This window comes from Bos indicus x Bos taurus, chromosome 3 (genome assembly GCF_003369695.1).
Source record: "Bos indicus x Bos taurus breed Angus x Brahman F1 hybrid chromosome 3, Bos_hybrid_MaternalHap_v2.0, whole genome shotgun sequence".
NCBI lineage: Eukaryota > Metazoa > Chordata > Mammalia > Artiodactyla > Bovidae > Bos > Bos indicus x Bos taurus.
The window spans coordinates 9,744,078-9,769,593 of record NC_040078.1 but is presented as its reverse complement, the minus strand read 5'-3'; the positions used below and the strand labels follow the sequence as shown (position 1 = coordinate 9,769,593).

At 55.0% G+C, this 25,516-nt stretch overlaps 1 protein-coding gene across 1 annotated transcript; it reads right to left on the bottom strand.

Annotated features, from left to right (window-relative positions):
* Positions 1-72: 72 nt before the first annotated feature.
* On the bottom strand, positions 73-20,041 carry IGSF9 (immunoglobulin superfamily member 9). The gene is made up of 21 exons (XM_027528873.1): positions 19,511-20,041; positions 17,405-17,654; positions 16,975-17,163; positions 10,863-11,015; positions 9,993-10,147; positions 9,661-9,778; positions 8,105-8,246; positions 7,812-7,957; positions 7,578-7,720; positions 5,529-5,669; positions 4,941-5,057; positions 4,596-4,746; positions 4,276-4,399; positions 3,850-4,025; positions 3,179-3,429; positions 2,880-2,964; positions 2,607-2,783; positions 2,351-2,393; positions 1,179-2,039; positions 757-884; positions 73-544 (listed from the first exon to the last, which is right to left on the bottom strand). The coding sequence occupies exons 2-21, from the start codon at positions 17,460-17,462 to the stop codon at positions 363-365; spliced, it is 3,540 nt and encodes a 1,179-aa protein (XP_027384674.1). The 5' UTR covers positions 17,463-17,654; positions 19,511-20,041; the 3' UTR covers positions 73-362.
* Between the last annotated feature and the right edge of the window lie 5,475 nt (positions 20,042-25,516).

Below are 25,516 nucleotides of genomic sequence, written 5' to 3'. Positions count from 1 at the left end.
TCCCCTCACTGTTTAGGGTTTAGGGATTTTTTTCCTACTTCCCTCTCAGATTCAAAGCAGATGACACACAGAAAGATTTTTCACTTTATTTACCTGTAAAAAAAAGCCTCATCCACACCACAAACACCACACACACACACACACACACACACACACACACACACACACAGGCAGACCTAAGATCACCGTTGTAGTCCTCAGACTCGAGGGCCTCAGTCCGTACACCCCTCAGCAAGCCAACTGTCAGGGTCTCTGACTGAGCACCAAAGGGGCAGGGGCAGCATCCCCGGCTGGAGAAAGATCTTGCTGGGGGCTTCCCCTGCATGGTCTGTGCGCCTTCACCCTGTCTCACGTTAGGGCATTCACAGCAGAGTGGCCTGCTCAGGGTGGAAGACGGGCTGTCGATAGGCTGGTAGCCGGGACCTAGCGGCATCTCGGCGCCGGCGGAAGGCCAGGAATTCCTCCCGAAGGGCAGCGCAGCGGGCCTCAGGGCCAGGAGCATGGGCAGCACTCAGGAGGCAGCCCTCCTCTGGAGTCTTCACACCTGCAAAAGGAAAGACAAAAGGAAGATGTCTTAAGGTCCCCTGGGTGAACTCTTGGGATTCAGCAGTACCATGAAGCTCTCTAGGGCCTGCCAGTGCAGAGGAGCCAAGGCAGTCAGAGGAGCGGGTCTGGCTGGCAACAGGCTGAGTCCTAAGGCTGGGGGTGTAGGACAGTGAGGCCAGGGGTGCCTGGCTTTCTGGAAGGCTCTCACACCTAGCTCTGGCTCAGCTTCAAGTCGGGATCGAGGGCCAGCCAAGCCCAAGTGCAGAGTCTCCAGCAACTCCATGTCCCCTGGGAATTCTGAGTCCCACTCATAGTTCTCATCCACAGATGTGTTCCTCCTGTGAAATGAGACAGATGTGTGGTGTGGGTGGAGGAATAGAGGGTAGCCAGAAAAGCCTGAACTGGTGACCCCAAGCTGAGGGTGGGCCATGGCTTTCCTCTGAAGATCCCTGGACCTCAGCAAAAGCTTCCAAAAGGAGACAAGCTCTCCTGGTCCCAAGGTGGGGATGGAGCAGGGAAGGCAGAGGATACAGGAGAGGGGTGGGGAGAATCTGTACAAGGCAGGGCAGGGCTGGGCTGGGCTGGGCTGGGCAGGTCAGGGCAGGGCAGGGCTGGGCAGGGACTGCCCTCACCTCTTGCTGACTGTCACCACATGCTCCCTCCGGGGCCACCTCTCAGGGCCACTGGCCCAGCTGCTGGTGTCTCCTGGAGCAGGGCTGAGGTAGCTGCCTCCTGCAGAGGGGGCTGTGGAGGGGGGCCTGAGGAAGGAGGCGCTGCCCCGCCCACTGCTCTGGCTTGTGAGGCTGCCGCGAGGGGCAGCAGGGAGAAGGCTTGGCAGCAGCCGTTCCCTCATTGTCCAGTCAACCAGTGCTGTGTACGGGGGCTCTGGTGCGGCCCCAACCCCGACCATGACCCCAGGAAGTGCTGCCCTGGGGGACTCAGAGCTGCAGTCTAGGGGCTGGAGGTTAGATGAGGTGGGGCAGGGCCGGGTATCCATGTAATCTGGGGGTGGAGCAGGCCCGGGTTCCTCCACAGGGAGCCAGTCCCCATCTACATTCATCTCCCTGAAGAAGGGCAGGCTCAGGTACTGGAGCAGGGGTCCTGGACCTGGCAGAGGACTGGGTGGGGCCGGTCGAGGGGGCCCCACAGGGCTGATGTCTGCAATGCAGAGGGGCTGGGGCATCCCACTGGGGCTGCTGCTGCTGCAATCATAGGACCTGGCCTGACGCCGAGCTGGGGTCCGAGGCTCGGACTGCTCAGGGCCTGACTTTTCTCGGGAGGTCCCCACCTGGGGTCCCATCACAAAGCGCCCATCTGGTCCCCGGCAAATGGGCTCCAGGGGTAAGGGCCCCCGGCTAGGTGGAGGATCCGGAGGGGGGCTGGGGGGTCCAGCGGGGTCCCCCCAGAGCAGACTCTGGCGCAGGCTGGGGACTGGGGAACCCTGGAGCTTCAGCTTCGCCACGCTGTCAGGACTGCCCGAGCCCGGAGCAGAGCTGGGGAAGGACAGGAGATCAGGGTCTGTGGTAGGGGGCCAGTCCCCCTCCCAGGAGCCAGCGTCAGGCCTTGAGAGGTTTGATGCAGAACAGAGCAGAGCTAGGGAGAGCAAGGGAGAGAAGGACCCACATGGTGGAGGGGTGGAGGGAAGGCACAGGCGACACGGGGCCGGCCCCCAGGCTGGGGCCTCTGCACTTCCATCCTCACCTCCCTCTCACTTCTGTTCCACCCCTCCTAACCCTCCTCAAGGTGCAGAAAAGGAAGGTGCTCACAGACTGCAGAAGGAAGCCAAGGAAGCGGGGGCACTTACTGGGGAGCCGACTTTCCGGCGGGAGAGAAGATAAGAGGTGGATCTGTAAGGGTAAGAGGACAAGAGGTGCCATAGGAAAAACCAAGCCCCACCAGGGCCCAGGGCGCAGACCTCACTCCGCGCCAGACGCCAGCCCCATCTGCCTGGGGAAAGTGGAACAAGAGGGAAGCAGGGGGAACACACCTGGCCCTTGCAGGGGGTTGGAGTTTCTCCAAGTAGGAGGTGCTTAGAGAGGGCGGGGCCCCAAGTGACCTACCTTGACGGAGGCGTTTGCGGCGGCGACGGGCAGCTCGGCGCCGGTTCATGAGGCAGGCGGCCAAGATGCTCACGAGCACAGCCACGCCCAGGAAGCAGACCCCGCCCACCACGCCGGCCAGCACTGGCTGGGGCAGGAGGCCTGGCAGCTGTGTGCGCGAGGGGTAAACCTCCAGGCCTGGGCAACGGGACACGAGGGAGGGTCGGTGTCTATCACACAGGCGGCTCCGAGCCCCCCAATCCCCAGGGCTCTGCCCTCCTGCCGGGTTCTTACCAGAAGTGGAGACGTTGGCTGTGTTGCTGGGATCACTGACATAGCTACCAGAGAAGGCCACGAGGCGGAATTCGTAGAGAACGTCCTGGGGATGGGGGTCCAAGAAGGGGGTCAAAGCTCAGCACTGCCCACCCCAAGCCAAAGGAAAGACTTTGCAGTTGGAAGGTACGGGTGAAGTAGAAAGCCAAGAGGAGGTGAGGATGGTCAAATCAGGGTGAGCCCAGGTTTGGGGAGTGCAGCAGGGGGCTGGGGAGCCATTGGCAGGACCCGCCCCCTCCGTGCCCACCCACCACACCTACCTTGATAAGTCCTGGCACCAACAGCTGCATTTCTGTGCCTGCCACGGCCCGATCCAACACCTCCCAGCCCTGGGAGCCCTGCCGGCCCTCCAGGATGTAGCCATCCAGCCTCTTAGGGACCAGTTCCGGGGGATCCCAGTGCAGGAGTACCCCCCGGGGCGTCCTCACTGCCACCAGACCTCGTGGAGGGGACAGGGGAGGCGACATCTCTGTCGGGGGAGGACTGGGGGCAGCTGGTGTGGTAGGAAGCCCTGAAGGGGACACAGAGGCATGTAAAGATTGCATTCCCAGTGCCCCTCGCCTGCTCCTCCACATCCCCTGGAAATGGAAGTGTTCCCCATGGACTGCCGCTCACCAGGCTCCTCTGTCCATGGAATTCTCTAGGCAAGAATACTGGAGTGGGTTGCCATTGCCTTCTCCAGGGTATCCTCCCAACCCAGGGATCGAACCCCAGTCTTTCACACTGCAGGCGGATTCTTGACCATCTGAGCCACCAGGGAAGTCCTTCCACAAGCCCTGGGGCCCAACTATTCTCCCAGAGCCCCTAAAGTCAAGCCTCGATCATCTTCCACAAACCCTTCTGGCCACTCCCATCCAGACCGCCCATATCTGGACTTTCCCTGCAGCCCTTCCCCATCCTTGTCTGCTGCTCTGGGTAAGAGATCGCTCACCTTCAGGGGCAGACAAGACAATCTCGCTGAAGGGCCCGCTCCCCAGCTTGTTCTGAGCGAGGACACTGAACTGGTACTGGGTGTGGGGCTGCAGGCCTGGCACTAGGAGGAAAGCAGTGCCCACGGGCACTGCCAGGGACACCCAGTCATGGTGGGCTCGATCAGGACGCTTTGCCCTGGAGGACAGCAGGAAATGGGGGGCATTTCATGAACTAGGAAGAGGAGGAACATTGAAGTCCAGAGAGCTCACCTCTCCTGTCCCCTCAACCACCCCAGGTCTCCGGACTTGGGCCTTGAACCCCTGAGATTCTCTGAAAATCGGACAGCAGAGTCAGGGCAGGGCTGGCAGAGAGGTAGGAGAGAGGGCAGAGAGCCAGAGGGACTCAGGGAGAGGGGGAAGAGGGATGGCAGGGGCAGGTCACTCACAAGGGGGTATACCAGACACTGAATCTCTGCAGATAGCCACCATCAAAGCCCGGCTCCCAGGAGACATTGGCACCCTTGGGCAAAGGTACCACAGACACATTGGTGACAACGTGGGGGCTGGTGCCTGGGTGGGGGCAATGGAGGGATGATGGTCAGGGTCCTGAGGGAGGGCGAAGAGTTCAGGGGATCCAAGCCTTCTGCTCACCACCCATCATCCCAGGGGCTTCCCACCTAAGATCCCCATCTGGGGCCCCCCAAACAATTCTTTCCCCTGTGTCCTCCCCACATGGCTGCCTCAAGCCTGCTCTGCAGCCACTAACCCAGCACGTAGACATTCGTGGAGGCGGCCACTCGGGCCACAGCATTGCTGGCCGTGCACTCCCAGCGTCCATGGGCCTCCTTGGTCAATGGTCGCAGGATGAGGCTACTGTTGCTGTCCACCTGGGCCTGGCCCTGCGGCCCCCGGCCCACCTACAGAACCACTGGTCAGCCCTGAGGACACACGCAGCCACCCCTCACCAAGGGCGCCACTCAGCTCTCGGGGCAGCTCCAGTTTCCTCCCCGTCTCCCCTCTCCCCCCAAACATCCAGGGGCACAGAGAGGCAGGGGTGCGGCGAGTGTGAAAACAGGTGTGAATGCAGGTGGAGTGAGGGCAGGAGCCTTACCTTGGCCCAAGAGATAGTAGGTGAAGGGTCTCCTCGGGCAGAGCAGGGGATAAGGAGTTCTCGCCCTACTTCTTGGAAATATTCTTCTTTGGGACGTTCTAGAAAAGCTGGGGGAGCCTGCAACCCAGATCTGGCATTGGGTGGGGCTCTCTCACACTGCCGTCTAAGGGCCATTCCTCCCCTTCTCTGGGGCCCCCGTCTGTCTCCATCTCTCAGGGTCTCTCTAGCTCATCTGTCCCCAGCCAGGGGGCTGGAGGGACATTGTGGGAGAGACCAGGGCTGATGGGCAGAGGCCTCTCTGAAGATGTACAAACCTCTAGAGAATACCCTTCACCCTCCCCTTTGCTTCCTACTCTCTTCACTCCAGAGAGGGAGGCAGCCTGTTAAAGGGATGGGGCGGGCAGGGGACCTTCCTCCGCTGTGGCATCTGATGGCTGCTGCCACTATGGCAAACAGACGTGGAAGCCCCGTTCCCCATGTGTCTGTCCCACCCGCCTCCGCCAGCCTGGTGTTAGTACCAGCCTTGCATCTTCAGCCCCCTGACCTGCTGCCACTACCCCTGCCCCCAAACCCCACCCCAAGCCGCACCTTGAGCAGAACACGGGTGACTGGGGAGGGCCCTGCAGTGCCCAGACTGTTGTAGGGGGTGCAGGAGTATTCTCCCAGCGCATCCTCGTTCCCCAGGGCAATGATCAGGGAGCCTTCTGGGCCCTGGGACCAGCCGGGGAACTGGAAGCAAGAGGAGATGACAGCCAGAAAGAGACACTCAGCAGAGGCCAGACCAGAGATGGAGAGAAGCAGTGCACGGGAGAGACCCGCGTCTACACAGAGGCCGCCAAAACCTACCCCTAGCCTGGCCTCTCTCTGAATTCCGCCCTTCCACTCTCTTTCCTACAGAGGGGCCACTACCAGTGAGTGTGAAGGCAGCCTATGTGATAGCACTGGGGCTGTGAGCAGTGGAGTTTGTCAGAGGAATGGCGTCTGACAAACTCCAGGGGAGCCACTCCCAGGGAGTCTGGTGACTGGCACCACGTGGGGTTGAGCCGTGTGAGGTTCTCTGCCTGCTGTCTTCCTAGCCCTCCACGATTACATTCCCTATCTTACACCCCACATCAGCTCTTCTTCCTGGCTTCCCTAGTTCTGTACTAACTAAAGGCTAACATCTGACTCCTTACTCTTGTCTCACACCCCACATCTGTCCTCCTGGGAAGGCCTTTTGTTCCATCCATCTTCATGTCTTCCTCTCTAACTCAGGCCTCGTAACCTCTCACCCACACTCTCATTTCAGCAGCCTCTGCACCACAAATGTCCACTCTCTTCCCCTTCATTTCTTTGACAAACTCAACTGCTCACAGCCCTGACGCTATCATATAAGCTTCCCTGGTGGCTCAGCGGTAAAAAATCTGCCTCAGTGCAGGAGATGCGGGTTTGATCCCTGGGTGGGGAAGATCCCCTGGAGGAGAGCATGGCAACCCACTCCAGAATTCTTGCCTGGAGAATTCCATGGACAGAGGAGCCTGGCGGGCTTCAGTCTATAGAGTTGGACATGATTGAAGCAACTGAGCACGCTCACATGGACACACTGATGCTATCACACCATTGCTCACGCAATTTCACTGGTTCCAAATGCCTTTTGACTTTTTTTTTAACCTTTGAAAAAATGTATTGAGTACTACTACAGTTGCAGAAGCCCTGAGGTGACTAGGATTAAAAGATGCAATAGTAACCCACAAGGAATTTATTGTCTTTGCAGACAAACAAAAAAATCTCAATCACCTTGGAATGAGGTGATATTAACTGGGCATCCATATTCTTCCCTTTGGTCCAACCTGTCTTCCCAGATTCTCTGCATCAGTCATGTCCCCACAGGAATTGTAGCTCCCACCCAGCTGGATGACTCATTATGCCATAAACGCACGATACTGTTTCCTGCCTTTGGGCCCTGGTTTCTGCATGGAATGTCTCTCTGCCCTTCAAGGCCGTCATTAGTATCCCAGAAGTCATTGCTGATCTGTCCTCAACCAGCCCTAAGAGGAAGGTGCTCGCTGTCTCCTGCCTCGCTAGCCTTCCAGCAGAGTGTCTGAGGCTGTGCTACCCCCTCGAGGCACAGATGTCTCTTTGCTCCTGTTCCCTACCAGACACCCTGCACAGCACCTGATACAACTGATGTCATTACTGCCTTCCCATTTGTCCCACCCTCCCCTTCTTCCCCTATGTCTCAAGTCCATGACTACATCTCTATTCTTGCCCTGCAAACAGGTTCATCTGTCCCATTTCTCTAGATTCCATATATATGTATGAATATACAATATTTGTTTTTCTCTCAAACAGATGGCTAGAAGGAACCTGCGATAAAGCATGGGGAACTCAGCTCGCTGCTCTATAATGACCTAGAAGGGTAGGATGGTGGGGGGAGAATGGGGTGCAAGGGAAGCTCCACTGTGAGGGGATATATGTATACATAGAGCTGATTCAATTTGTTGTACGGCAGAAACTAACACATTACAATGTGATTATACTCCAATTTTAAAAAAAGGTGTACGTTCTCCAGTCACTGAATTGATCAAAGGCCACCCCAGCCGTCCTGACTAGAATAACACCAAGCTAAGCACTCTCTCCCCTGCCCCAGGGCTGTACCTTGTCCAGCTGCAGGGCCTGCCCGTCCTTGGTCCAGCTGACAAAGAGCAGTGGGGGGTTGGCACGAACAGGGCATCGGATCACCCCCCGCATGCCCACAGGCAACGGCGTCTCAGGAGGCATGGCAGTCACCTGCGCTGGGTCTGGGGGAAGCAGTGGCAAGTTGTAGGGGAGGAGCTGAGCCTGGCCCAAGGAAGTGAAGCCGTCTGTCGAGGGAGCTGGGGTGGGGCTTACAGAGCACAGTGAGGTAGGCAGAGGCCGAGGGCGGGCGCGGGAGGCCGTTGCTGGGCACACAGGTGTAGCGGCCGGCATCATCAGGCTGGGCGGCCTGCAGCCGCAAGCTGCCGTCCACCAGGATCCGCACTCGGGGCTGCAGGCGGCTGCGGTACGGCACCGGGGCAGAGGGGTCCAGGCCTTGCTCAGCCAAGGGGCTCCTCAGACTGCCCACCAGTTCCCCACCCCCACCCCACGCCACCTCACCACACCCCACCTCACCGCACCCCACCTAACCGCACCCGGAGCCCCACCTAATGTGGAAGACATTGGTGCTGTCCTGGAACCAGCTGTAGGTGAGGTTAGCAGGGTATGCCTCAGCCCGGCAGGCCAGAGAAACATCCTGGGAGGCATTGACCGTGCTGTTCTTGGGGGGCACCACGATGACTGGGGGTCCTGGGAAGGGGGAAGCACAGGGGAAGGCGGGGCCTCAGCCCAGTTTCCCAGGAACTCTGAGGTCACTGCTGCCTTTCTCCCCAGTCTGCCCTCTAGAACACAGGGCTGGTTGCTACAGGGCCTCAGGAATGGAAACAGGCCCTAACCCTTTTATTGAACACAAGTTCCTCCTCTGCTCCAGCTAGCTCGCTTTCCTACCAGGGACAGCCACATTCACCCAGTTTAATCCTCTGCTCACCCTACACCATCACCTTTTCTATCCCTCATCTATCTACACCATCTGTATCACCTCTGTGTCTCCTCTCCTAATCCAGGTACCAATACCTTAACCCAGAAGGCTGCAACAATCCCTGACTCCATTCATGCAAAAATGTCTCCACCCATCCACTTTGGCCACAGAACACTTCTGCTCAAGAATCCACAGCAGCTCCTGGCTCCCAGCACATTAAGCTCAAACTTCTTGACCCAAACTTCTTGTGACCCCACCTGGCCAACCATCTTTTCATACATCAAGCCTTCCATACTCTTTCAGGTCAGTATGGGAGCTCACTGGGCCCTTGCCAGGCAGCCTTGAATGCTCTTCCCCAAGAGCCTGACTAGGCCGCAGAGACCCTGCCAAACCATCTCTTAACCCCAGTGCTGTCTCCCTTCTCCAGGCTCCAGCTGCATGAGTGGTCAGTAATAAGAGGTGGCGATACAAGCTGGAGTGCGGAACACCTCCAGGCGCACCAGGTGTGACTAACCTGACCTGCACCATCTCACTTAATCCTCTTAAGAGAGCCTTTTGTACTAGAAATTATTGTCTCCACTTCATAGATGAAGACATGAAGGCTCAGAGGCAGACAGATTGCAAGGCGACTTGCCCCAGATCAGTGGGAAGGCAAATTCACATCAAGGCTTCCCGACGACAGACTTCACCCTGCACCACTGCTCAGCGCTGCCTCCCCTACAGCACCCAGGAGAGCAGGGCTTCACCTCTGCATCTTATTCTCCAGGTCAATAGGGGGCTCTATGAAGGCAGAGTCTACTTTTCAGCTTTCCTTCTGAAGGGAAGGGCTTGACCACAAATTACTGTGCTCGGCTGAACCTAAGTCTTTTAACAATCATGAGAGGCAGACAGGAACTTCTTTGTATAGATGAGGAAGCTAGGGGTCAAGGGGGTTCCATGGCTCATAGTCTGACACCACCACCCCATGCGCTTCCCACTGTACCACACTGCTAGGCACTAAATATCTCCATTCACTGATCCTTTTACAGGCAAGATGCTGGTTTTAGAGGCATTGGGAGCTCCCTCCCTCTCCAGGGGCCCCTGCCTCAGGCCCAAGTCTGGCCCCCAAGCTGTGTGCACCCCCAGCCACAGGTCAGTCCTCTCATGCGTTATGTCCAGCTTCCCGGCCCTCCCCCGAGACAGCACCTAGCACCAGCAGCTGGGTGGCGTGGGTGGCACTGCCCTCAGTGCTGGAGGCTTGGCAGGTGTAGACCCCGGCGCTGCTTCGCTCCACCCTCCGGATCCGCAGCGTTCCGTTCAGCACCTACAGTAGGAGTCAGCAAGCGGGGACCCAGGCATCTCCTCGCCCACAGCGGGCCTCAGACCCCCCTGCACTTCCGAGGCCAGCCAGCAGAGGGAGGCAGCAGGCCAGGCTCGGAGAAGCCGGGGCCAAGCCCTTGCTCTGGCGGGTCTCCCAGCCTGGCCTCACCCTCTCTGTCCTGCAGCCTGTTCCCACACTGTCCAGCCGCAGGACTCACCTGCACTTGACTCTGGCCCTGGCCGAGGTCCTGTCCTCGGAGCTTCCAAGTCACCCGAGGTTGGGGGTTGCCTTGGGCCACACACCGCAGGGTGACCGGCTCCCGTTCCCACACTTCGAGCACTTGGGGAGGCGTCTCCAGGAACTGGGGGGGCGCTGTGAGGAGAGAGGCATCAGGGGGTGCCAGAGGGGCCACCAGCCCAAAGAGTTGCATCCCAGGACCAGAGAGGCAGATCAGGGCTGCAGCCCTCAGCTCATCAGCCTGACCACCTTCAAGGGAATCCCCAGCCCTGGGCCACCCTGTCTGCGGCACCCAGGGCCCAGTGACGATGCACCGGCCCATCCCCGCATCAGCCTGCAGAGCTGGCAAGGGAGCGGAGCACAGGATGGGCGTTCAGAGCTGAGAAGAGACCTAGGTGCCCTCTAGAGTCAGGAGGCTTGGGTTCTAGGCTTTGCCACTAATCAGTGGCACAACCCAGTTTCCTCATCTATGACATGGGAATACTTGTGACCTCCTTCCTTCTTAGGGTTGAGATAGAATTCATGAAGTACTGTTAAAAGGGGTTTTGATAAAAACAAAGTATTGTATATATGTGAGCAATGTTTCACTCGGGGTTCAATAACCCCTTATCCGCTATCCATTATGCTATCCTGGTCAGGGAAGCAGGAGCAGGGAAGAGAGAGGAAGTTCCCAACACAGAGCCAAGAAGGCTGATTGGTTTTAGGTGTGAAGAATGGAAAGGACAGGAGTGGAGGTGGGCGGGGTGAGATGTAAACAAGGGGCGTCAGCAGAGTGGGGCTTCGGGACTGTCCTTCCGCCCTCCCCACTTCCACACGCCCCCCTTCTTCACCACGGCCCCCAGCTTCCTACAGTTGACGGTGAGATGCACCCAGGAGCCGTTAGCAGAGTCTTCCTCAGGGGTGTGCTGGTCTAGGAAGAGCACACGGCACTCGTACCAGCCCTGGTCTTCAACCCGGAGCTCTTCGATCTGCAGAGATGCCCCCTTCTGAAGCCGGACACGCCCTGGGGAAACAGCCCTGGATCAAGGGTGCTGAAGGGACCGCATGGGAGCCCCAAGCCCCTGATCACACTGGTCATTCTCAGACGTGAAGAACAGGCTCAGTGTTTCCCAGTCACCCTGCTAGAGTGGGGTCCAGAGAGGCACAGATGGGGTTGGGGTCACTGAGGGCAGATCTCTCCCTTCAGCCCCTCGGGTCATTCCTGCCTTTCAGCAGCTGGGACCCAGCTTAACAAAGAGAAACCAGAGTGGCAGCAGGAGGACTAGGCACGGCGCTGAATGACAGCCAGCTTCCAGGACTGTAGGGAAAGGGGCTTAGAGAACCAGCTCTGTGTCTCCTCTGGATTCGTACAGAACCTACCCATCCTTGAACTCTTTTTGTAAGGGAGTTTTGGAGAGTACTCCTGCCAGAGGACTCTGTCCCCAGAAACCACAGCAGTGTTTGGGGCCCGAGCAGGGATCCAGACCTCGCCTACCAAAGCCCCTAATCTGCCAGGGTTATTATCAGTGGCCTAAGCGCCTTAGGGTGGCCAGAGTCCAGCCCAGCCAGGCAGCAACGTCAGCAGCCTCCTCACCCCATCCCCTCGCGCTCCAGGGCATCCAGGCTGTGGCTGACAGACTTCATAGAGCTCCACAATGCACCCACCCCCGGGGCAAGTAGACAGCACCTCCCACCCTCAGCATCCTCTCCTGGCAGAATCTGCACCACAGACAGCTTCGTGGGTCCCTGGCTGTGCGACCCACTGAGCAAGGCACACACTGCAGCCAGAGAGACCTAGCGTCCAGCTCTGCTATATACCCTCTTGGCTACACCACTTAAACCTCTCTCTCAACATCTGCTTCTTCATCTATAAAATGAGAGAGAGAGAAAAAATCCAAGTGGGGTAGATGGAAGGCAGGCAACACAAGGCTTAAATAAAATGGTTGAACAAATGAATGAGCTTAAGATTTGAAATAGGCAGACTGCACTCAACCTCGGCTCCATCCTTCACCTGATGACACGCCGTCTACCCCTTCTCCCCTGTGTCAGTCAATAGCGCCATCACACGTATCCAGAAACCTGGTGTCATCTCCTTTACTCTCACATCAGCTGTTCAGTAAACCTTTGGTGATCTCTCTTTTACTCTCACATTAGTTTGTTCAGTAAACCTTTCAGATTCTAAATCCTGTTTCCCTCTCTATCACCTTCACTTTAGTTTAGTCGCATATGCAGAGTACATCATGAGAAATGCTGGGCTGGATGAAGCACAAGCTGGAATCAAGATTGCCGGGAGAAATATCAGTAACCTCAGATATGCAGATGACACCACCCTTATGGCGGAAAGTGAAGAGGAACTAAAGAGCCTCCTGATGAAAGTAAAAGAGGAGAGTGAAAAAGTTGGCTTAAAGCTCAACATTCAGAAAACTAAGATCATGGCATCCAATCCCATCACTTCATGGCAAATAGATGGGAAAACAGTGGAAACAGTGGCTGACTTTATTTTGGGGGGCTCCAAAATCACTGCAGATGGTGATTGCAGCCATGAAATTAAGACACTTACTCCTTGGAAGGAAAGTTATGACCAACCTAGACAGCATATTAAAAAGCAGAGACATCACTTTGCCAACAAAGATCCGTCTAATCAAAGCTATGATTTTTCCAGTAGTCATGTATGGATGTGAGAGTTGGACTATAAAGAAAGCTGAGCACAGAAGAATTGATGCTTTTGAACTGTGATGTTGGAGAAGACTCTTGAGAGTCCCTTGGACTGCAAGGAGATCCAACCAGTCCATCCTAAAGGAGATCAGTCCTGGGTGTTCATTGGAGGGACTGATGCTGAAGCTGAAACTCCAATATTTTGGCCACCTGATGCCAAAAGCTGACTCATTTGAAAAGACCCTGATGTTGGAAAGACTGAAGGCAGGAGGAGAATGGGACGCAGAGAATGAGATGGTTGGATGGCATCACCGACTCAATGGACATGAGTTTGGGTAAACTCCGGGAGTTGTGATGGACAGGGAGACCTGGCGTGCTGCAGTCCATGGGGTCACAAAGAGTCGGACACGACTGAGCGAATGAACTGAACTGAACTGATTGCATCTCTCACCTGGGTTATGCCAACAACCCACAAAGAGGTCCCACTGCCTCCATGCTCATCAGCTGCCCACCCCACCTTGACTTTTGATAGGGACAAATGACATTTTCTAAATATTCTGGGTTATGCAAAACAGATGAAACCAGACTATGCCTTTACTTAGCCCTTCTTAGTACCAGACAATCTGAAGCTGTTGGCGCACTCACCCCCGCCAGTCTGCTTCCTGTCTACCTCTAGGGTCATCTTTCTAAAATAGAGTCAACCTGTGGGGGCCCTGATGCCACCAGGGAACAAGTGAAGTATCAGGCTAAGGCTGGCTCTGGGATCTTAGGCAAGGATCCTTTTTCTTCTAAGAACAAGGTGCGGGGGGTGGGGGGGGGGGTGGGGGGGGATTTTCCAGAAAGGGTGGAGCTGCTTAAAGGGCTGGGTGCTTAAATCCCCACCTAGATAAGCCTGGATCTCTCAGGTAAACACTGAACATGACCCCACCCTTTCTCCCACCAGTGGGATTCCTCAGTAACCCTAAACTGCCAGGCCATGGAACCCCACAGACCCCACTGCGCCCTCTTCTAAGTCCCATGTGATGGTAACTTTTCGTTACAGTGATCTTCAAGTGCTACAAAGAAGGAAGAAGACAGAAGGGAAATCGAGTTTGGGATATGGGCCACGTAATATCAGGCAATGTCACCATACTTAATCCTCTCAAGAATTCCATTAAAGGAACTGATGTTAAGCTTCTTTCCAAAATCACGTGTCTATTCAGCAATACAGGCAGGCCTGCTTTCTCATGATGCAGTTCACTGTCCACTGCTCACTGGTGTGAGGACCCAGTGATGCTCAGGGCACTCATCCCTGAGTTTAGCCAGTATATTCTCACTCGGGGTGTGTTGGTAGCCAGGGGGTAACAGCTCCAAATGTCTGTTGATCAGAATATCCAATAAAGCACACCGTATGTCCTAACTTCTCTGTGAGGTATGGATGGCTAGCCTGGAAGTGTTACAGAAGAACAGGAAGTTGGCCAGGAACTTCCTGTGCCCTCCCGAGTCCTGGGTCCCCCTTCTGGAGGCCCACTCTCTACGTACAGAGCCAAAGCGAGTGTCTTCAGACCTCTTGACATGCAGGGGTGTGTAGAGGAAGGAAGAGACACAGTCCCCACTCTTGCAAAGCTCTCCAAAAGCAGGGAAACCCCACTCATGTACAAGTGCAAGTTCATGTACACACAGAAGTCCAAGAAATAGGCCTAACTGTGCCCAGATACTCCAAGAAACTAAGAAGCGAGAGGCGTACAGGAGGTTTCCAGCAAGAGGTGACGCTGCAGACAGTGAGAGTTAGTGTTAATCATTCAGTCCTGTCTGACTCTTCGCGACCCTATGGACCGCAGCCCGCCAGGCTCCTCTGTCCATGGGATTCTCCAGGTCAGAATACTGGAATGGGTAGCCATGCCCTTCTCCAGGGGATCTTCCGGACCCGGGGATCAAACCCAAGTCTCCTGCATTGCAGGTGGATTCTTTACCGTCTGAGCCACCAGGGAAGCCCAGGGGATGCAAGAATAAAAGGTGGTGAGGGGAGATGACTCAAGGAAGCGGGGCTCTTCTAAATGGAGGACGAGAAAACTGATTTCTTTTTTGGCTGCTCATCATGTGAGATCTTAGTTCCCTGACCAGAGATCTAACCTGTGCTCCCTGCATTGGAAGCATGGAGTCTCAACCACTGGGCCACTAGGGAAGTCCTTGAGATAACTGATTTTTATCAGACAACTCAGGACAGAGAGAAAACTCATGTCCCTTCTGCCACAGGGGGTATCTTGAAACTCTCAAGAAATATAGCATGAAAGTCAAAGACCAAAAGCTGGTCCCATGAATTGGAAGAGCTAATCTAAGATCCACCCCAGGGAAGCTGGTGTAGAGCAAGTGGACTCTCTTTTCTCTTCACACCTAGGATTTCACACCATGCAGGCGCTGTTCGGGGTTCTTTACACACAGCAGCTGCTTTCATTCTAGGATTTAGTCCTGGTTTGTTTTACACTGCTTTTACTACTTTTGCACTAGTCCACAAATCCAGTCTCCTCTGCTAGATGGATTCTAAAGTCATCAAAGATAGGTAGCCTTCCCTCCCTGTGTAATCCCTGAAGGCTCCGAACAGTCTCTCTCGTGGTTCCTCCCACATTCTAGGCCATGGGCCTCACACACAGTCCCAGGCCATCTCCCCTTCGTTTGCCCAGAGGGTTTGTGACAGGACAGCATTGTCCTTAGCAACCTCCACCTCCCGTTGCCTAGCAACCGCAGTTCAGAGTCCCCTGCACAAAGGCTGAGAGGCCCATTCCACACTGGGAGGCAGTAAAAGGGTTAATGGGTACAGGGTCCTCTCCCCAGGGCCCTAACTCCCCAAACTAGCTCTGCCTGACCAGAAGCTTCAGACCCAGGGGAGGGGTGGGCATGAAGGGCAGGGGTAGGAAGAACGCCCCCGAGGTTACTGCTCACAGCCCGTGCAGCTCAAAGGAACACCACAGAGACAAAAAGAAAACCCACAGGTAGCAAAGTTGCTACCTTCCAGACAAGGGGGTGGAGGGAGGGCAGGAAGGAGAGTTGCACATCACCAGCCCCAACTCCCCGACTCCCACTCCCGCCCAGAGGCAGCCCAGGAAAAGCCTCCCTCTACCCTGCCCTCAGTGGGGCAACGTTCTACATCCACGAGCCTCAGCCCAGCTGCTCCCCAGCCGGCGGGCAGAGGCCGGGAGCAGGGGCTGGGCCCCGCCATTGTCTCTCCATTTGTCCTAAGTGGGGCCCCCGCTTTCATCAGTTCTCCCAAGCGGTTCTCCCCAGGCTTGTGCAGACACATACAATCCCACTAGGCTGTTTGCCAACAACTGCCCCCAGTTTGAAAATAAACCCTTCCCTCTGCACCACCTGCCTGAGCCTCCTCCCCTCTCTCTGCTCAGCCTGCCCCACAGTGACAGCTCAGCCAATCCTGTGGCTTCTCCCAGGATTCAAACTAAAGAGGGAAAAGGGAGGGGGTCCCCCTGCCCCCATCGACAGCCTCCCAGGTGGCCTTTCCTGGGCTTCCCCTATGAGGAGGCAGCCAGACTCTCAACAGCCACCCCAGCCCCAGCCCTGGGTTCTCCCACCCTCTGCCCTCAGAGACCTGCACTAAACCACTCAGATTAAGGCTCCCCAGAGATTAGGAGGAAGCTGAGCCTTTTCAGGGAGCAGCTGGGGCACAGGAGAAGGCCCCCAGGGAGGCCTATACACTATTTTAAGTCCATGTTGGAGCTAGCTGAAGCAGGAACCCAGCCCAGCCCCATCTGTTTGCTGATCTTTCGGGGAGCCTGGTTCCCTCCAGCCCTGCCGTGCATGAGCTCTGCTGTACTCAGAATCAGATAAATCAGAAACCCCCCAACCCTGCTGCCCCATCAGTCTACTCCCTAGAAGCCTAGAACCCCCCAAATCAGCATTTAAGAAAATAGGAGGGGAGGAGGGCAAGGGAGTGAGAAGATAGCAGAGCCAGGGGACAGGAGAGGGCCAAGTAGGGGGAGACCAGGGAGGATCAGGAGGAGTCTGGGAGGTTCGTGATGAGCTCTAGAAAGAGGGATTAGGGAATAAGGATGGACACTTGGAACAGGGCTGCAGGATCTCCTTTGGAACAGGCCAAGTGGAGTTCCAAACAGACCGTGCGTGTGTGTGTGTGTGTGTGTGTGTAAATGAATGAATCCTTCAGTGAATGAACACTGCTTGGGAGCAGAGCCATGCTTGTTATGCAGAGTTCAGGCAGTGGAGCTGGAGATGAGGCTGGGGCAGGGACAGAGCTGTTAAGAAGAGGCCTTGTTCCCACTCTACCCAGCCCACCTTTGTTGGAGACATCTCCCAACCTCTCAGCTGAGGACAAGTCTTACCCACGTAATCAGGGTCGATGCGGGGAGAGTAGAGGCCAAACTGGATGAAGATGGGAAGCAGGAATCCAAAGCGCAGCCACTCGATGACATGCAGAGGGGGCCGGCCAGCCGGGGGCAGCAGGTCGCAGCCCAGCACTGCACTCTCCCCGGCCCGGCCCACCACCGACACCACCTCAGGCTTCCCTCGACCTGCAGGGCGGGCAGGCCGGTGGCATGAGGACCCAGCAGGGACCCAGAGCCAGGACTGGGAGGGGAGATACCCTATCTCGGTGGGTTCCCCAGGCCTTGGTGATGGGGTTGAAGGAATCTTTGATGTTGGCAGAACCAGAGCTGCTCCTCCCCTCCTTGGACCTGCTCACAGAGAACCCCAGGGGTCCACCCCTACCCCAAAGCCAACAGGGAGTTCTGGAGCCCAGGGAGTCCAGCTCACCGTCAGCCCCCTGGCTGATGATCAGGCTGAGGATGGCCAGACTGAGGCACCAAACCATAGCCCAGCTGCCTGCTTGCCCGGCCCCTCCTCTCCACAGGGGCCCAGATGGAGGGGCCCAGGGACGTGCAGAGCCCAGCAAGCCCCTCAATCCTTCTGATCAGGTCACAGGGATCAGCGCTCACTCTTCTGGACAGTTAGGGCTTGGCTCACGTCACACCTGAGAAAGCCGTTCTCTGGAGCACCACCAGATCTAGATGCAAAATGCAAGGCAACATGCAAAGTGGGCCAATGTTGGTGAGCAAAGGTAGAGAAAGGGAAGAGGAGCGCAGATGAGTGGCGGAAGAGTGAGGGAGTGCTGGGGTGGGGAGACCAGACAGGTAAGGACATGTGGGAAGCAGAGGGCTGGAAAGATCTTAGGAAAAGCTGAGGAATTCTGGGGATATCCTCTTTACTCAAGCTCTTAGAAATTTGCACCACGAGGGAACTGGGGTTCCTCTATACTTGGAAAAGGACTAGTCAGTTAAGTATGGGAGATACAGAGCCCCCATGGTCCAGCCTGCTCTCTGTCCTGTCCTTAGTCCTGATGCTAATAACAAGGTAGCAGAGAGCAAGATAGAACCAGTATTATCACCTCCACCCCTCAGTGACATACAAGGACAGTGAGGATCTCAGAGAAACTTGCTCAGGTGTACACAGTCAGTCAAAGGCAAATTTGGGATGAAAACCCCCAGAAAGTGCCCACACAGATCCTTGCCTCATTTCTGCAGCCTCTGTGAACCCCTTTCTCCACCCAACCTCCCAATACTGCTTTAGCCATGAATGCGTCAGACACTTGGGAGAGGAGCTCCCTTTCCATCTGCTGGTATGGAGGGGCCCAGGCAGCATTCTCCAGGTCTGGGCAGGTCCCGGGGCTTGTGGGCTGGCAGCTGGTGCCACTTTCTCTTCCTGATGCTGCCAAGACAGCCCTCTGTCTTGCCAGACACCATGATCCAAGTTCCTCCCATTTTTCTCTCCCTCCAGCATCCTCAGGGCCCAAGGTTTGCCACCGCTTCCCCAGCCCCAGAGGCATGGCCCATATGAAGCTTAAAAAGCCCAAGAGTCCCTAGGGTGTACAAAGTGAGCCCTGGGACCTGGAGGGGAGGAGGTCCTGATAGCCCCAGGGCCTAAGCATCTAGGGAAGTCACAGTGGGGTGGTGCTGCCTTGGACCTGGCAGACCCAAGTGGACTCTGCTCTATGGGCCTCCACCCCACGCCTGGCCTCACAGGTCAAGACCGGCTATAAAACCTCCCCATGTCCCCCAGCCTGATCCCTGCCTCCACTGAGTGGCCCTGCACATCTAACTCCTGATAACTCACCAGCAAGCACCCCCCTGGCTTTCCACTGCCCCCAGTTCTCCCATATGTCACAGACATATCTTTTTCTAAATGCATAAGAACTCCCAGTTCCCTCCTGGCTCATTGTTCTGAAAACCCTAGTAAACCCAGGTTTGCCCAGAATTCCTCTGTTTTTCCTAAGAGCTTTCCAACTCTTCTGCCGCCACTATGTCTTCACCTGATCTCCCCACCCAGCGCTCTCTCATTCTCCCATCCCAGTTATCCCCACTTCTCACAACCTTCCCCACCCCCCACAATTCCCATTCTTCGCACCTGATCTCCAATTGCACCAGATCCTCGGTGCTTCAAGGAACTCCCGGGCTCCCCCAGAATCGCCACCCACTCACTTCTCCCATCCTCTCCTCCCTGGAATGCTCCTGCCTCAGCCCACAATACACTTCTGATACCCCGCCCTCAATTCTCTTCTCCCTTGCCGTCTCCGGACCCCTGGAACTCCTCCTTGTGTCTGGAACCCACCAAGAACGAACCCCCACCCCCACCCCACCTACACACACACACACACTCACACACACTACTTCCGAACTCCCCCAGTTCTCCGGAGTCCCCATCCACCCACCAAGAATTCTACTTCACTCCCCAGAACTCCCCTAGTTCTGCTCCCCCAAAGAATTCCACAATTCCCCCGCTTTCTCCTGTCCCCCATAACTCCCGCACTGTTCATCCCCTCGCTGGCACCCCATTCCATTGCCCCCAGAACACCCCCGCCCTCACCTGCTCCGCACCGCTCGGCCTCACTCTTCCAGCTACACAATAGGGGGCGGACCCGCCTCCCCGCCTCGGATGCCCGGAGCGCCTCCCGTCGCCCTGGAGACCGCCAATCCCCCTCCCGCGGCGGCCAATTGGAGCTAGCAGAAGGCGAGGCGAGGCGGGCGCGACCCCCGAGCGGCCTGGGAGTTGTAGTTTCGGGAAAGCAGGGCTCCGTGGCACGTGGGCCCGGGTCGCCCCCTGGTGGAGCTCGATACAACGAAGCGTGGAAAGACGGATCGGTCGGCCGCTTCCCGCTGCAAGCTTGCGAGGCTAAGCGGGTCAAGGCCCGGGCTCCCGGGGTCGCAGGAGCTGACCCGTAGCTGGTTCCTTGCACTCCCTCCTTCCTGGGTAAGCCACCTTAGACGTCCTCCCTTCGCCTAACGGGCTTAACCGCAGATGCGGCAGCTAGGGTTGAAACCCGAGCCTGGAGGGCAGAAGCACCAGGCAGGGAGCAGGACTCCCCGCCCTCCTCCCAGGGGATCCACCCCGCCCCTCTGATCTCCTCCCTCATCCCCATCGCCACCTCCACCTCCACATATTCTTCTCTGGCCGGACTGGAAATACCTGTCTGCACTGGCGAGCTCCCAAATCTTGCCCAGGCGCCTCCCACTGTGTGCGGAGGGGAAGGCAGCGCTCCCAGCCTGAGGTTGCCAAGTCAGCTCCCAGCACCAACCACCCAAAGAAACGAGTCCAGAGGGAAGAAACTGGAGAGAGACATCCTGGCACGGGAGATTGGGAGAGGAGGAATGAAAGGAATGATCACTTATTGAGCCCCTGCAGGGAGCCAGATCCTGGACTACCTGCTTCAGGACTCCTATGTGACCTGTACGGAAACTCTGTGAAGTAGGTAAAGCTCCGTATGACAAATAAGAAAACTGAGGTTCTACAGGGTGAAGTAACCTGCCCAAGAGCACAGGGCAGACAGAGCTGGAGTGAAACCCAGCCTAGACTCCATCAAACCCACCCACCTTGGGGACTTCAGACTCAGGCAGAAACACATCTTGCATGTCAGCCCTGCAGCCTTCTCTGCTTCCTCAACTTGGTGCTGTCTTAGAGATGCAGGGTCATGACTCCTTCCCTACCAGAAATCTGAAATTTGAAGATGCTTGCTCCTTGGAAGAAAAGCTATGACCAACCTAGATAGCGTAAAAGCTGGGACATCACTTTGCCGACAAAGGTATGGATAGTCAAAGTTATGGTTTTTCCAGTAGTCATCTATGGATGTGAGAGTTGGACCATAAAGAAGATTGAGTGCCAAAGAATTGATGCTTTCTAACTGCTGTATTGGAGAAGACTCTTGAGAGTCCCTTGGACTGCAAAGAGATCAAACCTGTCAATAGTAAAGGAAATCAGTCCTGAATATTCACTGGAAGGACTGATGCTGAAGCTGAAGCTCCAGTCTTTTGGCCACCTGGTATAAAGAGCTGATTCACTGGAAAAGACCCTGATGCTGGGAAAAATTGAAGGCAAGAGGAGAAGGGGGTAACAGAGGATGAGATGGTTGGATGGAGTCACTGTCTCAATGGACATGAGTTTGAGCAATCTCTGGGAGATGGTGAAGGACAGGGAAGCCTGGTGTGCTGCAGTCCATGGGGTTGCAAAGAGTCGGACAGGACTGAGCAACTAAACAACAAAAAAAAACCTGTCCTGGTGCTCCTCTGGAAGCCTTCCCTAAAAGCAGCATGCTAATCTCACCCCAGTCTGAACTCCTGCCACTCACCAGGCATTTGATTCCCAGTCATACCCTTGGCACCCAGAAGACCCAATAGGATGGGTCTGACCACAGCTCACACCAGTATCCTGTCCACATCCTCCCTTCCGGGTGGTCATCCAGCCCTTTCTGACTAAATTCTGGGCCAAGAAGCTTACCACCCCTTGTAGTAATTCATTCCATCTTCAGGGACTTGACTGCTGGAAAGTTCTAAAGGTGTAAAGATCTGGGTGTTTTTCACCACCTGAGATGAAAGTGTGGGAAGGGAGTGAAGGAGGGGAGCAGGCAAGAGCAATGGAATGATGTCTCTCACTATCCCTCCAGCAAAGTCTCTCAAAGTGGCCCTTCAAATGTTACAATGTGACAAACTGACCTAACAGTGCTAAGACTCCAATGAAAACGTGTTAGTGAACACAAGAGGAAAGCAAGGCCAAGCAGAATGCCTGGGGAAGGTGGCGGAAGAGTGTGACAGTTATTATATCTTGGGCCCTCACCAACCAATACAAAAGATCTCCTTCCCCTGTGTGAGAATGGGCTCCATCTCTGGTTCAAAGGTTTCAATTCCACTGTCTCCAGTATTTTCTTGAGGATAAGTTAATTTCGTTTGGACATTAAAATAACTTTTTGTAAAATTGGGATTTGAAATGGTTTTCAATTTTTTTAAGTTTAAGATACAGTCTTTTCTCTTTTGAGGGGGGGAGATGCTAATTTTGTATTTTATTATTATCATCATTTTGCTCTGATTCAGGTGCATCTTGTCAGCTTTCTGGTAAGAAAAGGAACCTGACCCTAACTTGCTCCCTCACCATGCTGGAAGTGAAATTGGTTAAAAAAAAAAAAAATCCTATCCATAAATATTATTTTCTGGAAAAATTTGTTCAATCTGCTAGGATTCTACCTAGCATCATCCTGCCAAAGCTTAAACCAGCCCACATATTTTCAATTTGTTGACAGGAAGACTAGACAATGTTGTCAATTCCAGAGACTTTGCTGATTGCTACGAGCACTGGTCCTGTCACCAGATCAGAAAAGAGTTACCATTCATCATTGATTGTTTTGTGGCTGTTGGCATGCCTGTTTTCTAAGCCAGTGAGACCAAAGCTCCATGAGGGTGTAGAGCTGGTCTTGTTTCATCCTTAAATCCCCGCCACCCCCACCTCAGCCCTTAGCCTATCAGAGAAGACCTGCCTGCCTCTCCAGACTACCCATTCATCACAGAGCGCAGCGCATGGCCTCATAGTCCCTTGAATTCATGGTGCTTGTTCACTTATCAATGGCTTTCTTCTTATCTTCTGTCTGGCTACAAAGTCCTTTTTCTCCCTTCCCTGGGAACTCACTGGTAGTCACAGGTCAAAGTTCTGTTACCTCTTCCCTCCAGGACATCATCACTGAACTCTCACCACATCCTCACCTTCACCGGAAGCCCTTGTCACACCTCACTGTAATTACATCTAACACACCCCACAAAGAGTTCCAAGGGCAGAGAGTATCTTTTCCGCCTCTCCAGTGCAAGCCCAGTGCCTGACACTTCGGCGCTTAAGTGTTATCCTCCTCCCCTCAGTTTGCTTTTCACCTGTTTCAACAGAGCTGCTGCTGCTGCTGCTAAGTCGCGTCAGTCGTGTCCGACTCTGTGCGACCCCATAGACGGCAGCCCATCAGGCTCCCCCGTCCCTGGGATTCTCCAGGCAAGAACACTGGAGTGGGTTGCCATTTCCTTCTCCAATGCATGAAAGTGAAAAGTGAAAGTGAAGTCGCTCAGTCGTGTCTGACTCTTGGCCACCCCATGGACTGCAGCCCAGGCTCCTCCGTCCATGGGATTTTCCAGGCAAGAGTACTGGAGTGGGGTGCCATTGCCTTCTCCATTCAACAGAGCAAACTTTGCAAAAAGCAAAGTGTTACCAGCTGATTATTATCCCGGTTTTCTGTAGAGGAAGAGGCCCGAGTCTTTCTGAGCTTGTATTCCACCTTCTTCAAAGTCTGAATGTTCCGCATCCAGGTGCTCTGGGCTGGTTGGGGACCTCAGCCTTTCTCCGTTCAGACTGGGTGTGAGAGGTGCTCCCTTGTATTTTAGGGAGGGCCATCAGCTGACTGTACAGAGACCATTCCTTCCCTTATTGATCTCCTGTGCCAGACTCTGAAATTCACAAGAAAAGACCTGCCCCCATGTATGCAAGATGGCCAGTGGCCTTTTCCACTCAGTTTCCAGAAAGCTATTAAAGAAATTAGAGGAGTTGGGAGCTGCAGGTTTGGTCCTAGATCTTCATGCCTTTTTGGAGGTGGAACTACTCAGCCCAAAGCGAGGCACAGAGAACCAGCCTCGGGCCAGGGACTGCCTTCCAGCGGGACAATGAGTCAGACCCTCAGGGAATAGAGTGGATCCTTTGCTAGTCTTAGGAACTCTTTGGGGAGTGGACTTAGAAACTAAACTTCCCTTTTTTCTTTTTCTTTTCCCAACCTCACCACCTCCTCCCCAAGCCCTACAGGGCTCCATCTCCCGCCCAATAATCGAGACAGGAAGCCCCCGCTTGCCTCCTGGCTCTGCTTCCTTCCGTCCCTGGAAGCCCTGGCTCTTGGTTTCCTCCATGCCCCTTGCTGGAGGCTTCCTCTTGGGGCGTCCCAGTGCCTGGCCCATGTGCACTGTTGAGGCATGTAGGATCTACTTCCCCGACCAGGGATGGAGCCCAGGCCCCCTGCCTTGGGAGCATGGAGCCTCAGCCATCAAACCACCAGGGAAGTCCCCTGTGTCTTGTTTCCCCAAGACATCCTTGGTCCCTACAGTCCCAAGTGAGTCCATCTGCCCCTCCACAGTGTCAGTGTTCTTTTTCTTGGGACACACTTTGGAGGTCAGTATCCTTCTCCTCACTAAGAGGGAAAAGAGAAATGCAGAGAGGTGTCTGGCGTGGCTTCTGCCACACAGCCCTGTCTTTACCCCTCAGTCCCTCCTCTAAAATTCCCTGGGGTTACCAGCCCATCCCGCCCCTGTCGGAGCCAAGGCGTTCCCTTAGCCTTGTAGCACCAGTCAGCTGTACCTGTGCCTGCTGTCTTCAAAGGGCGTGTTTCTAGTCGAAAGGGACGGTGCCTCTGTGGACATCTGCTGGACCACGTGTCCCAAGCCAGAGGCCAGTGGCAGAGCACAGCCCAGATCTCCTGGGATCCCACCCAGGGCTCTCCATACAGTGTCAGGGGACGCTCAACTTTAAGGGATCCAATATGTTGTTTTCTTCCTTTGTGTGCCGTTTCTCAAGGACTCTCTATTCCTTATCAGTTCCTGGGAAACAGGAACGAGCAGAGCTGCACGCAGTTCTCAGGACTGAGATCATGGGACAGAGCACCTGCTTGGATCCCCTTCAGTGACTCCCTTCAGTGACTCCCTTCAGTGACTCTTCAGTGACCTTTTAGGACTATTCATTTTTTGCAATTGGTGGAATTTCATTCTTTTTAATGGCTGAGTAATCATTTTACTGAAGATATATAAGCATGCATTTCTGCAAATAAAGGACCCTTGTTTCACTCGAGACTTGGGATCCTGCATCCTTCTTCTCGTTGACTCCAGTCCCCAGGTCCCGGTCTACGAAGACCGTGACACTACAGTATCCCACACCACCCTCCTCCAGGTCACTCACTCCCTCAGCACGTCCTGTGGCATGAGTGGCCTTCAGTCCCCTCCGCATTTCACCCCCAACTCTGCACCCTGCCACGGCAGCTACATTAAGTAGCATTCACAAGATCTGATTTGGGGAGGATGACCAAGACTTAAGCAGAGGGTGAGGAATTCATATTGATCACTGGGCTTGGGAAAGAGCAAGAACATAAAATTAAAGGTCTTTGCCAGGAGAACAGGAGGAGGGGAGGGTAATATATGTGTAGGGGGCAGCAGCCCAGGACAACAGTCCAGAGAGAAGGTGTGAGACATGGAAATCTATGGGTAAGGGATAGACAGGACTCTAATCCCAAATACAAACAGGGGTCAAGAGTCTCAACCTCTGCTGTTTTTTAAAAATATTTATTTTTACTTTATTGAATTATTTGGTTGCACCAGGTCTTAGCTGCCGCACACGAGATCTTTGATCTTCATTGAAGGATGCCAACTCTCTAGTTGCAGCTTGCAAACTCTTAGTTGCAGCACATGGGATCTAAGTTCCCTGACCAGGGATCCAACCTGGGTGCCTGCACTGGGAACATGGAGTCTTAGCCACTGGATCACCAGGGAAGTATCCAGACCAACGCTATTAATCCAACTGAGTTGCCATCTCTATGGG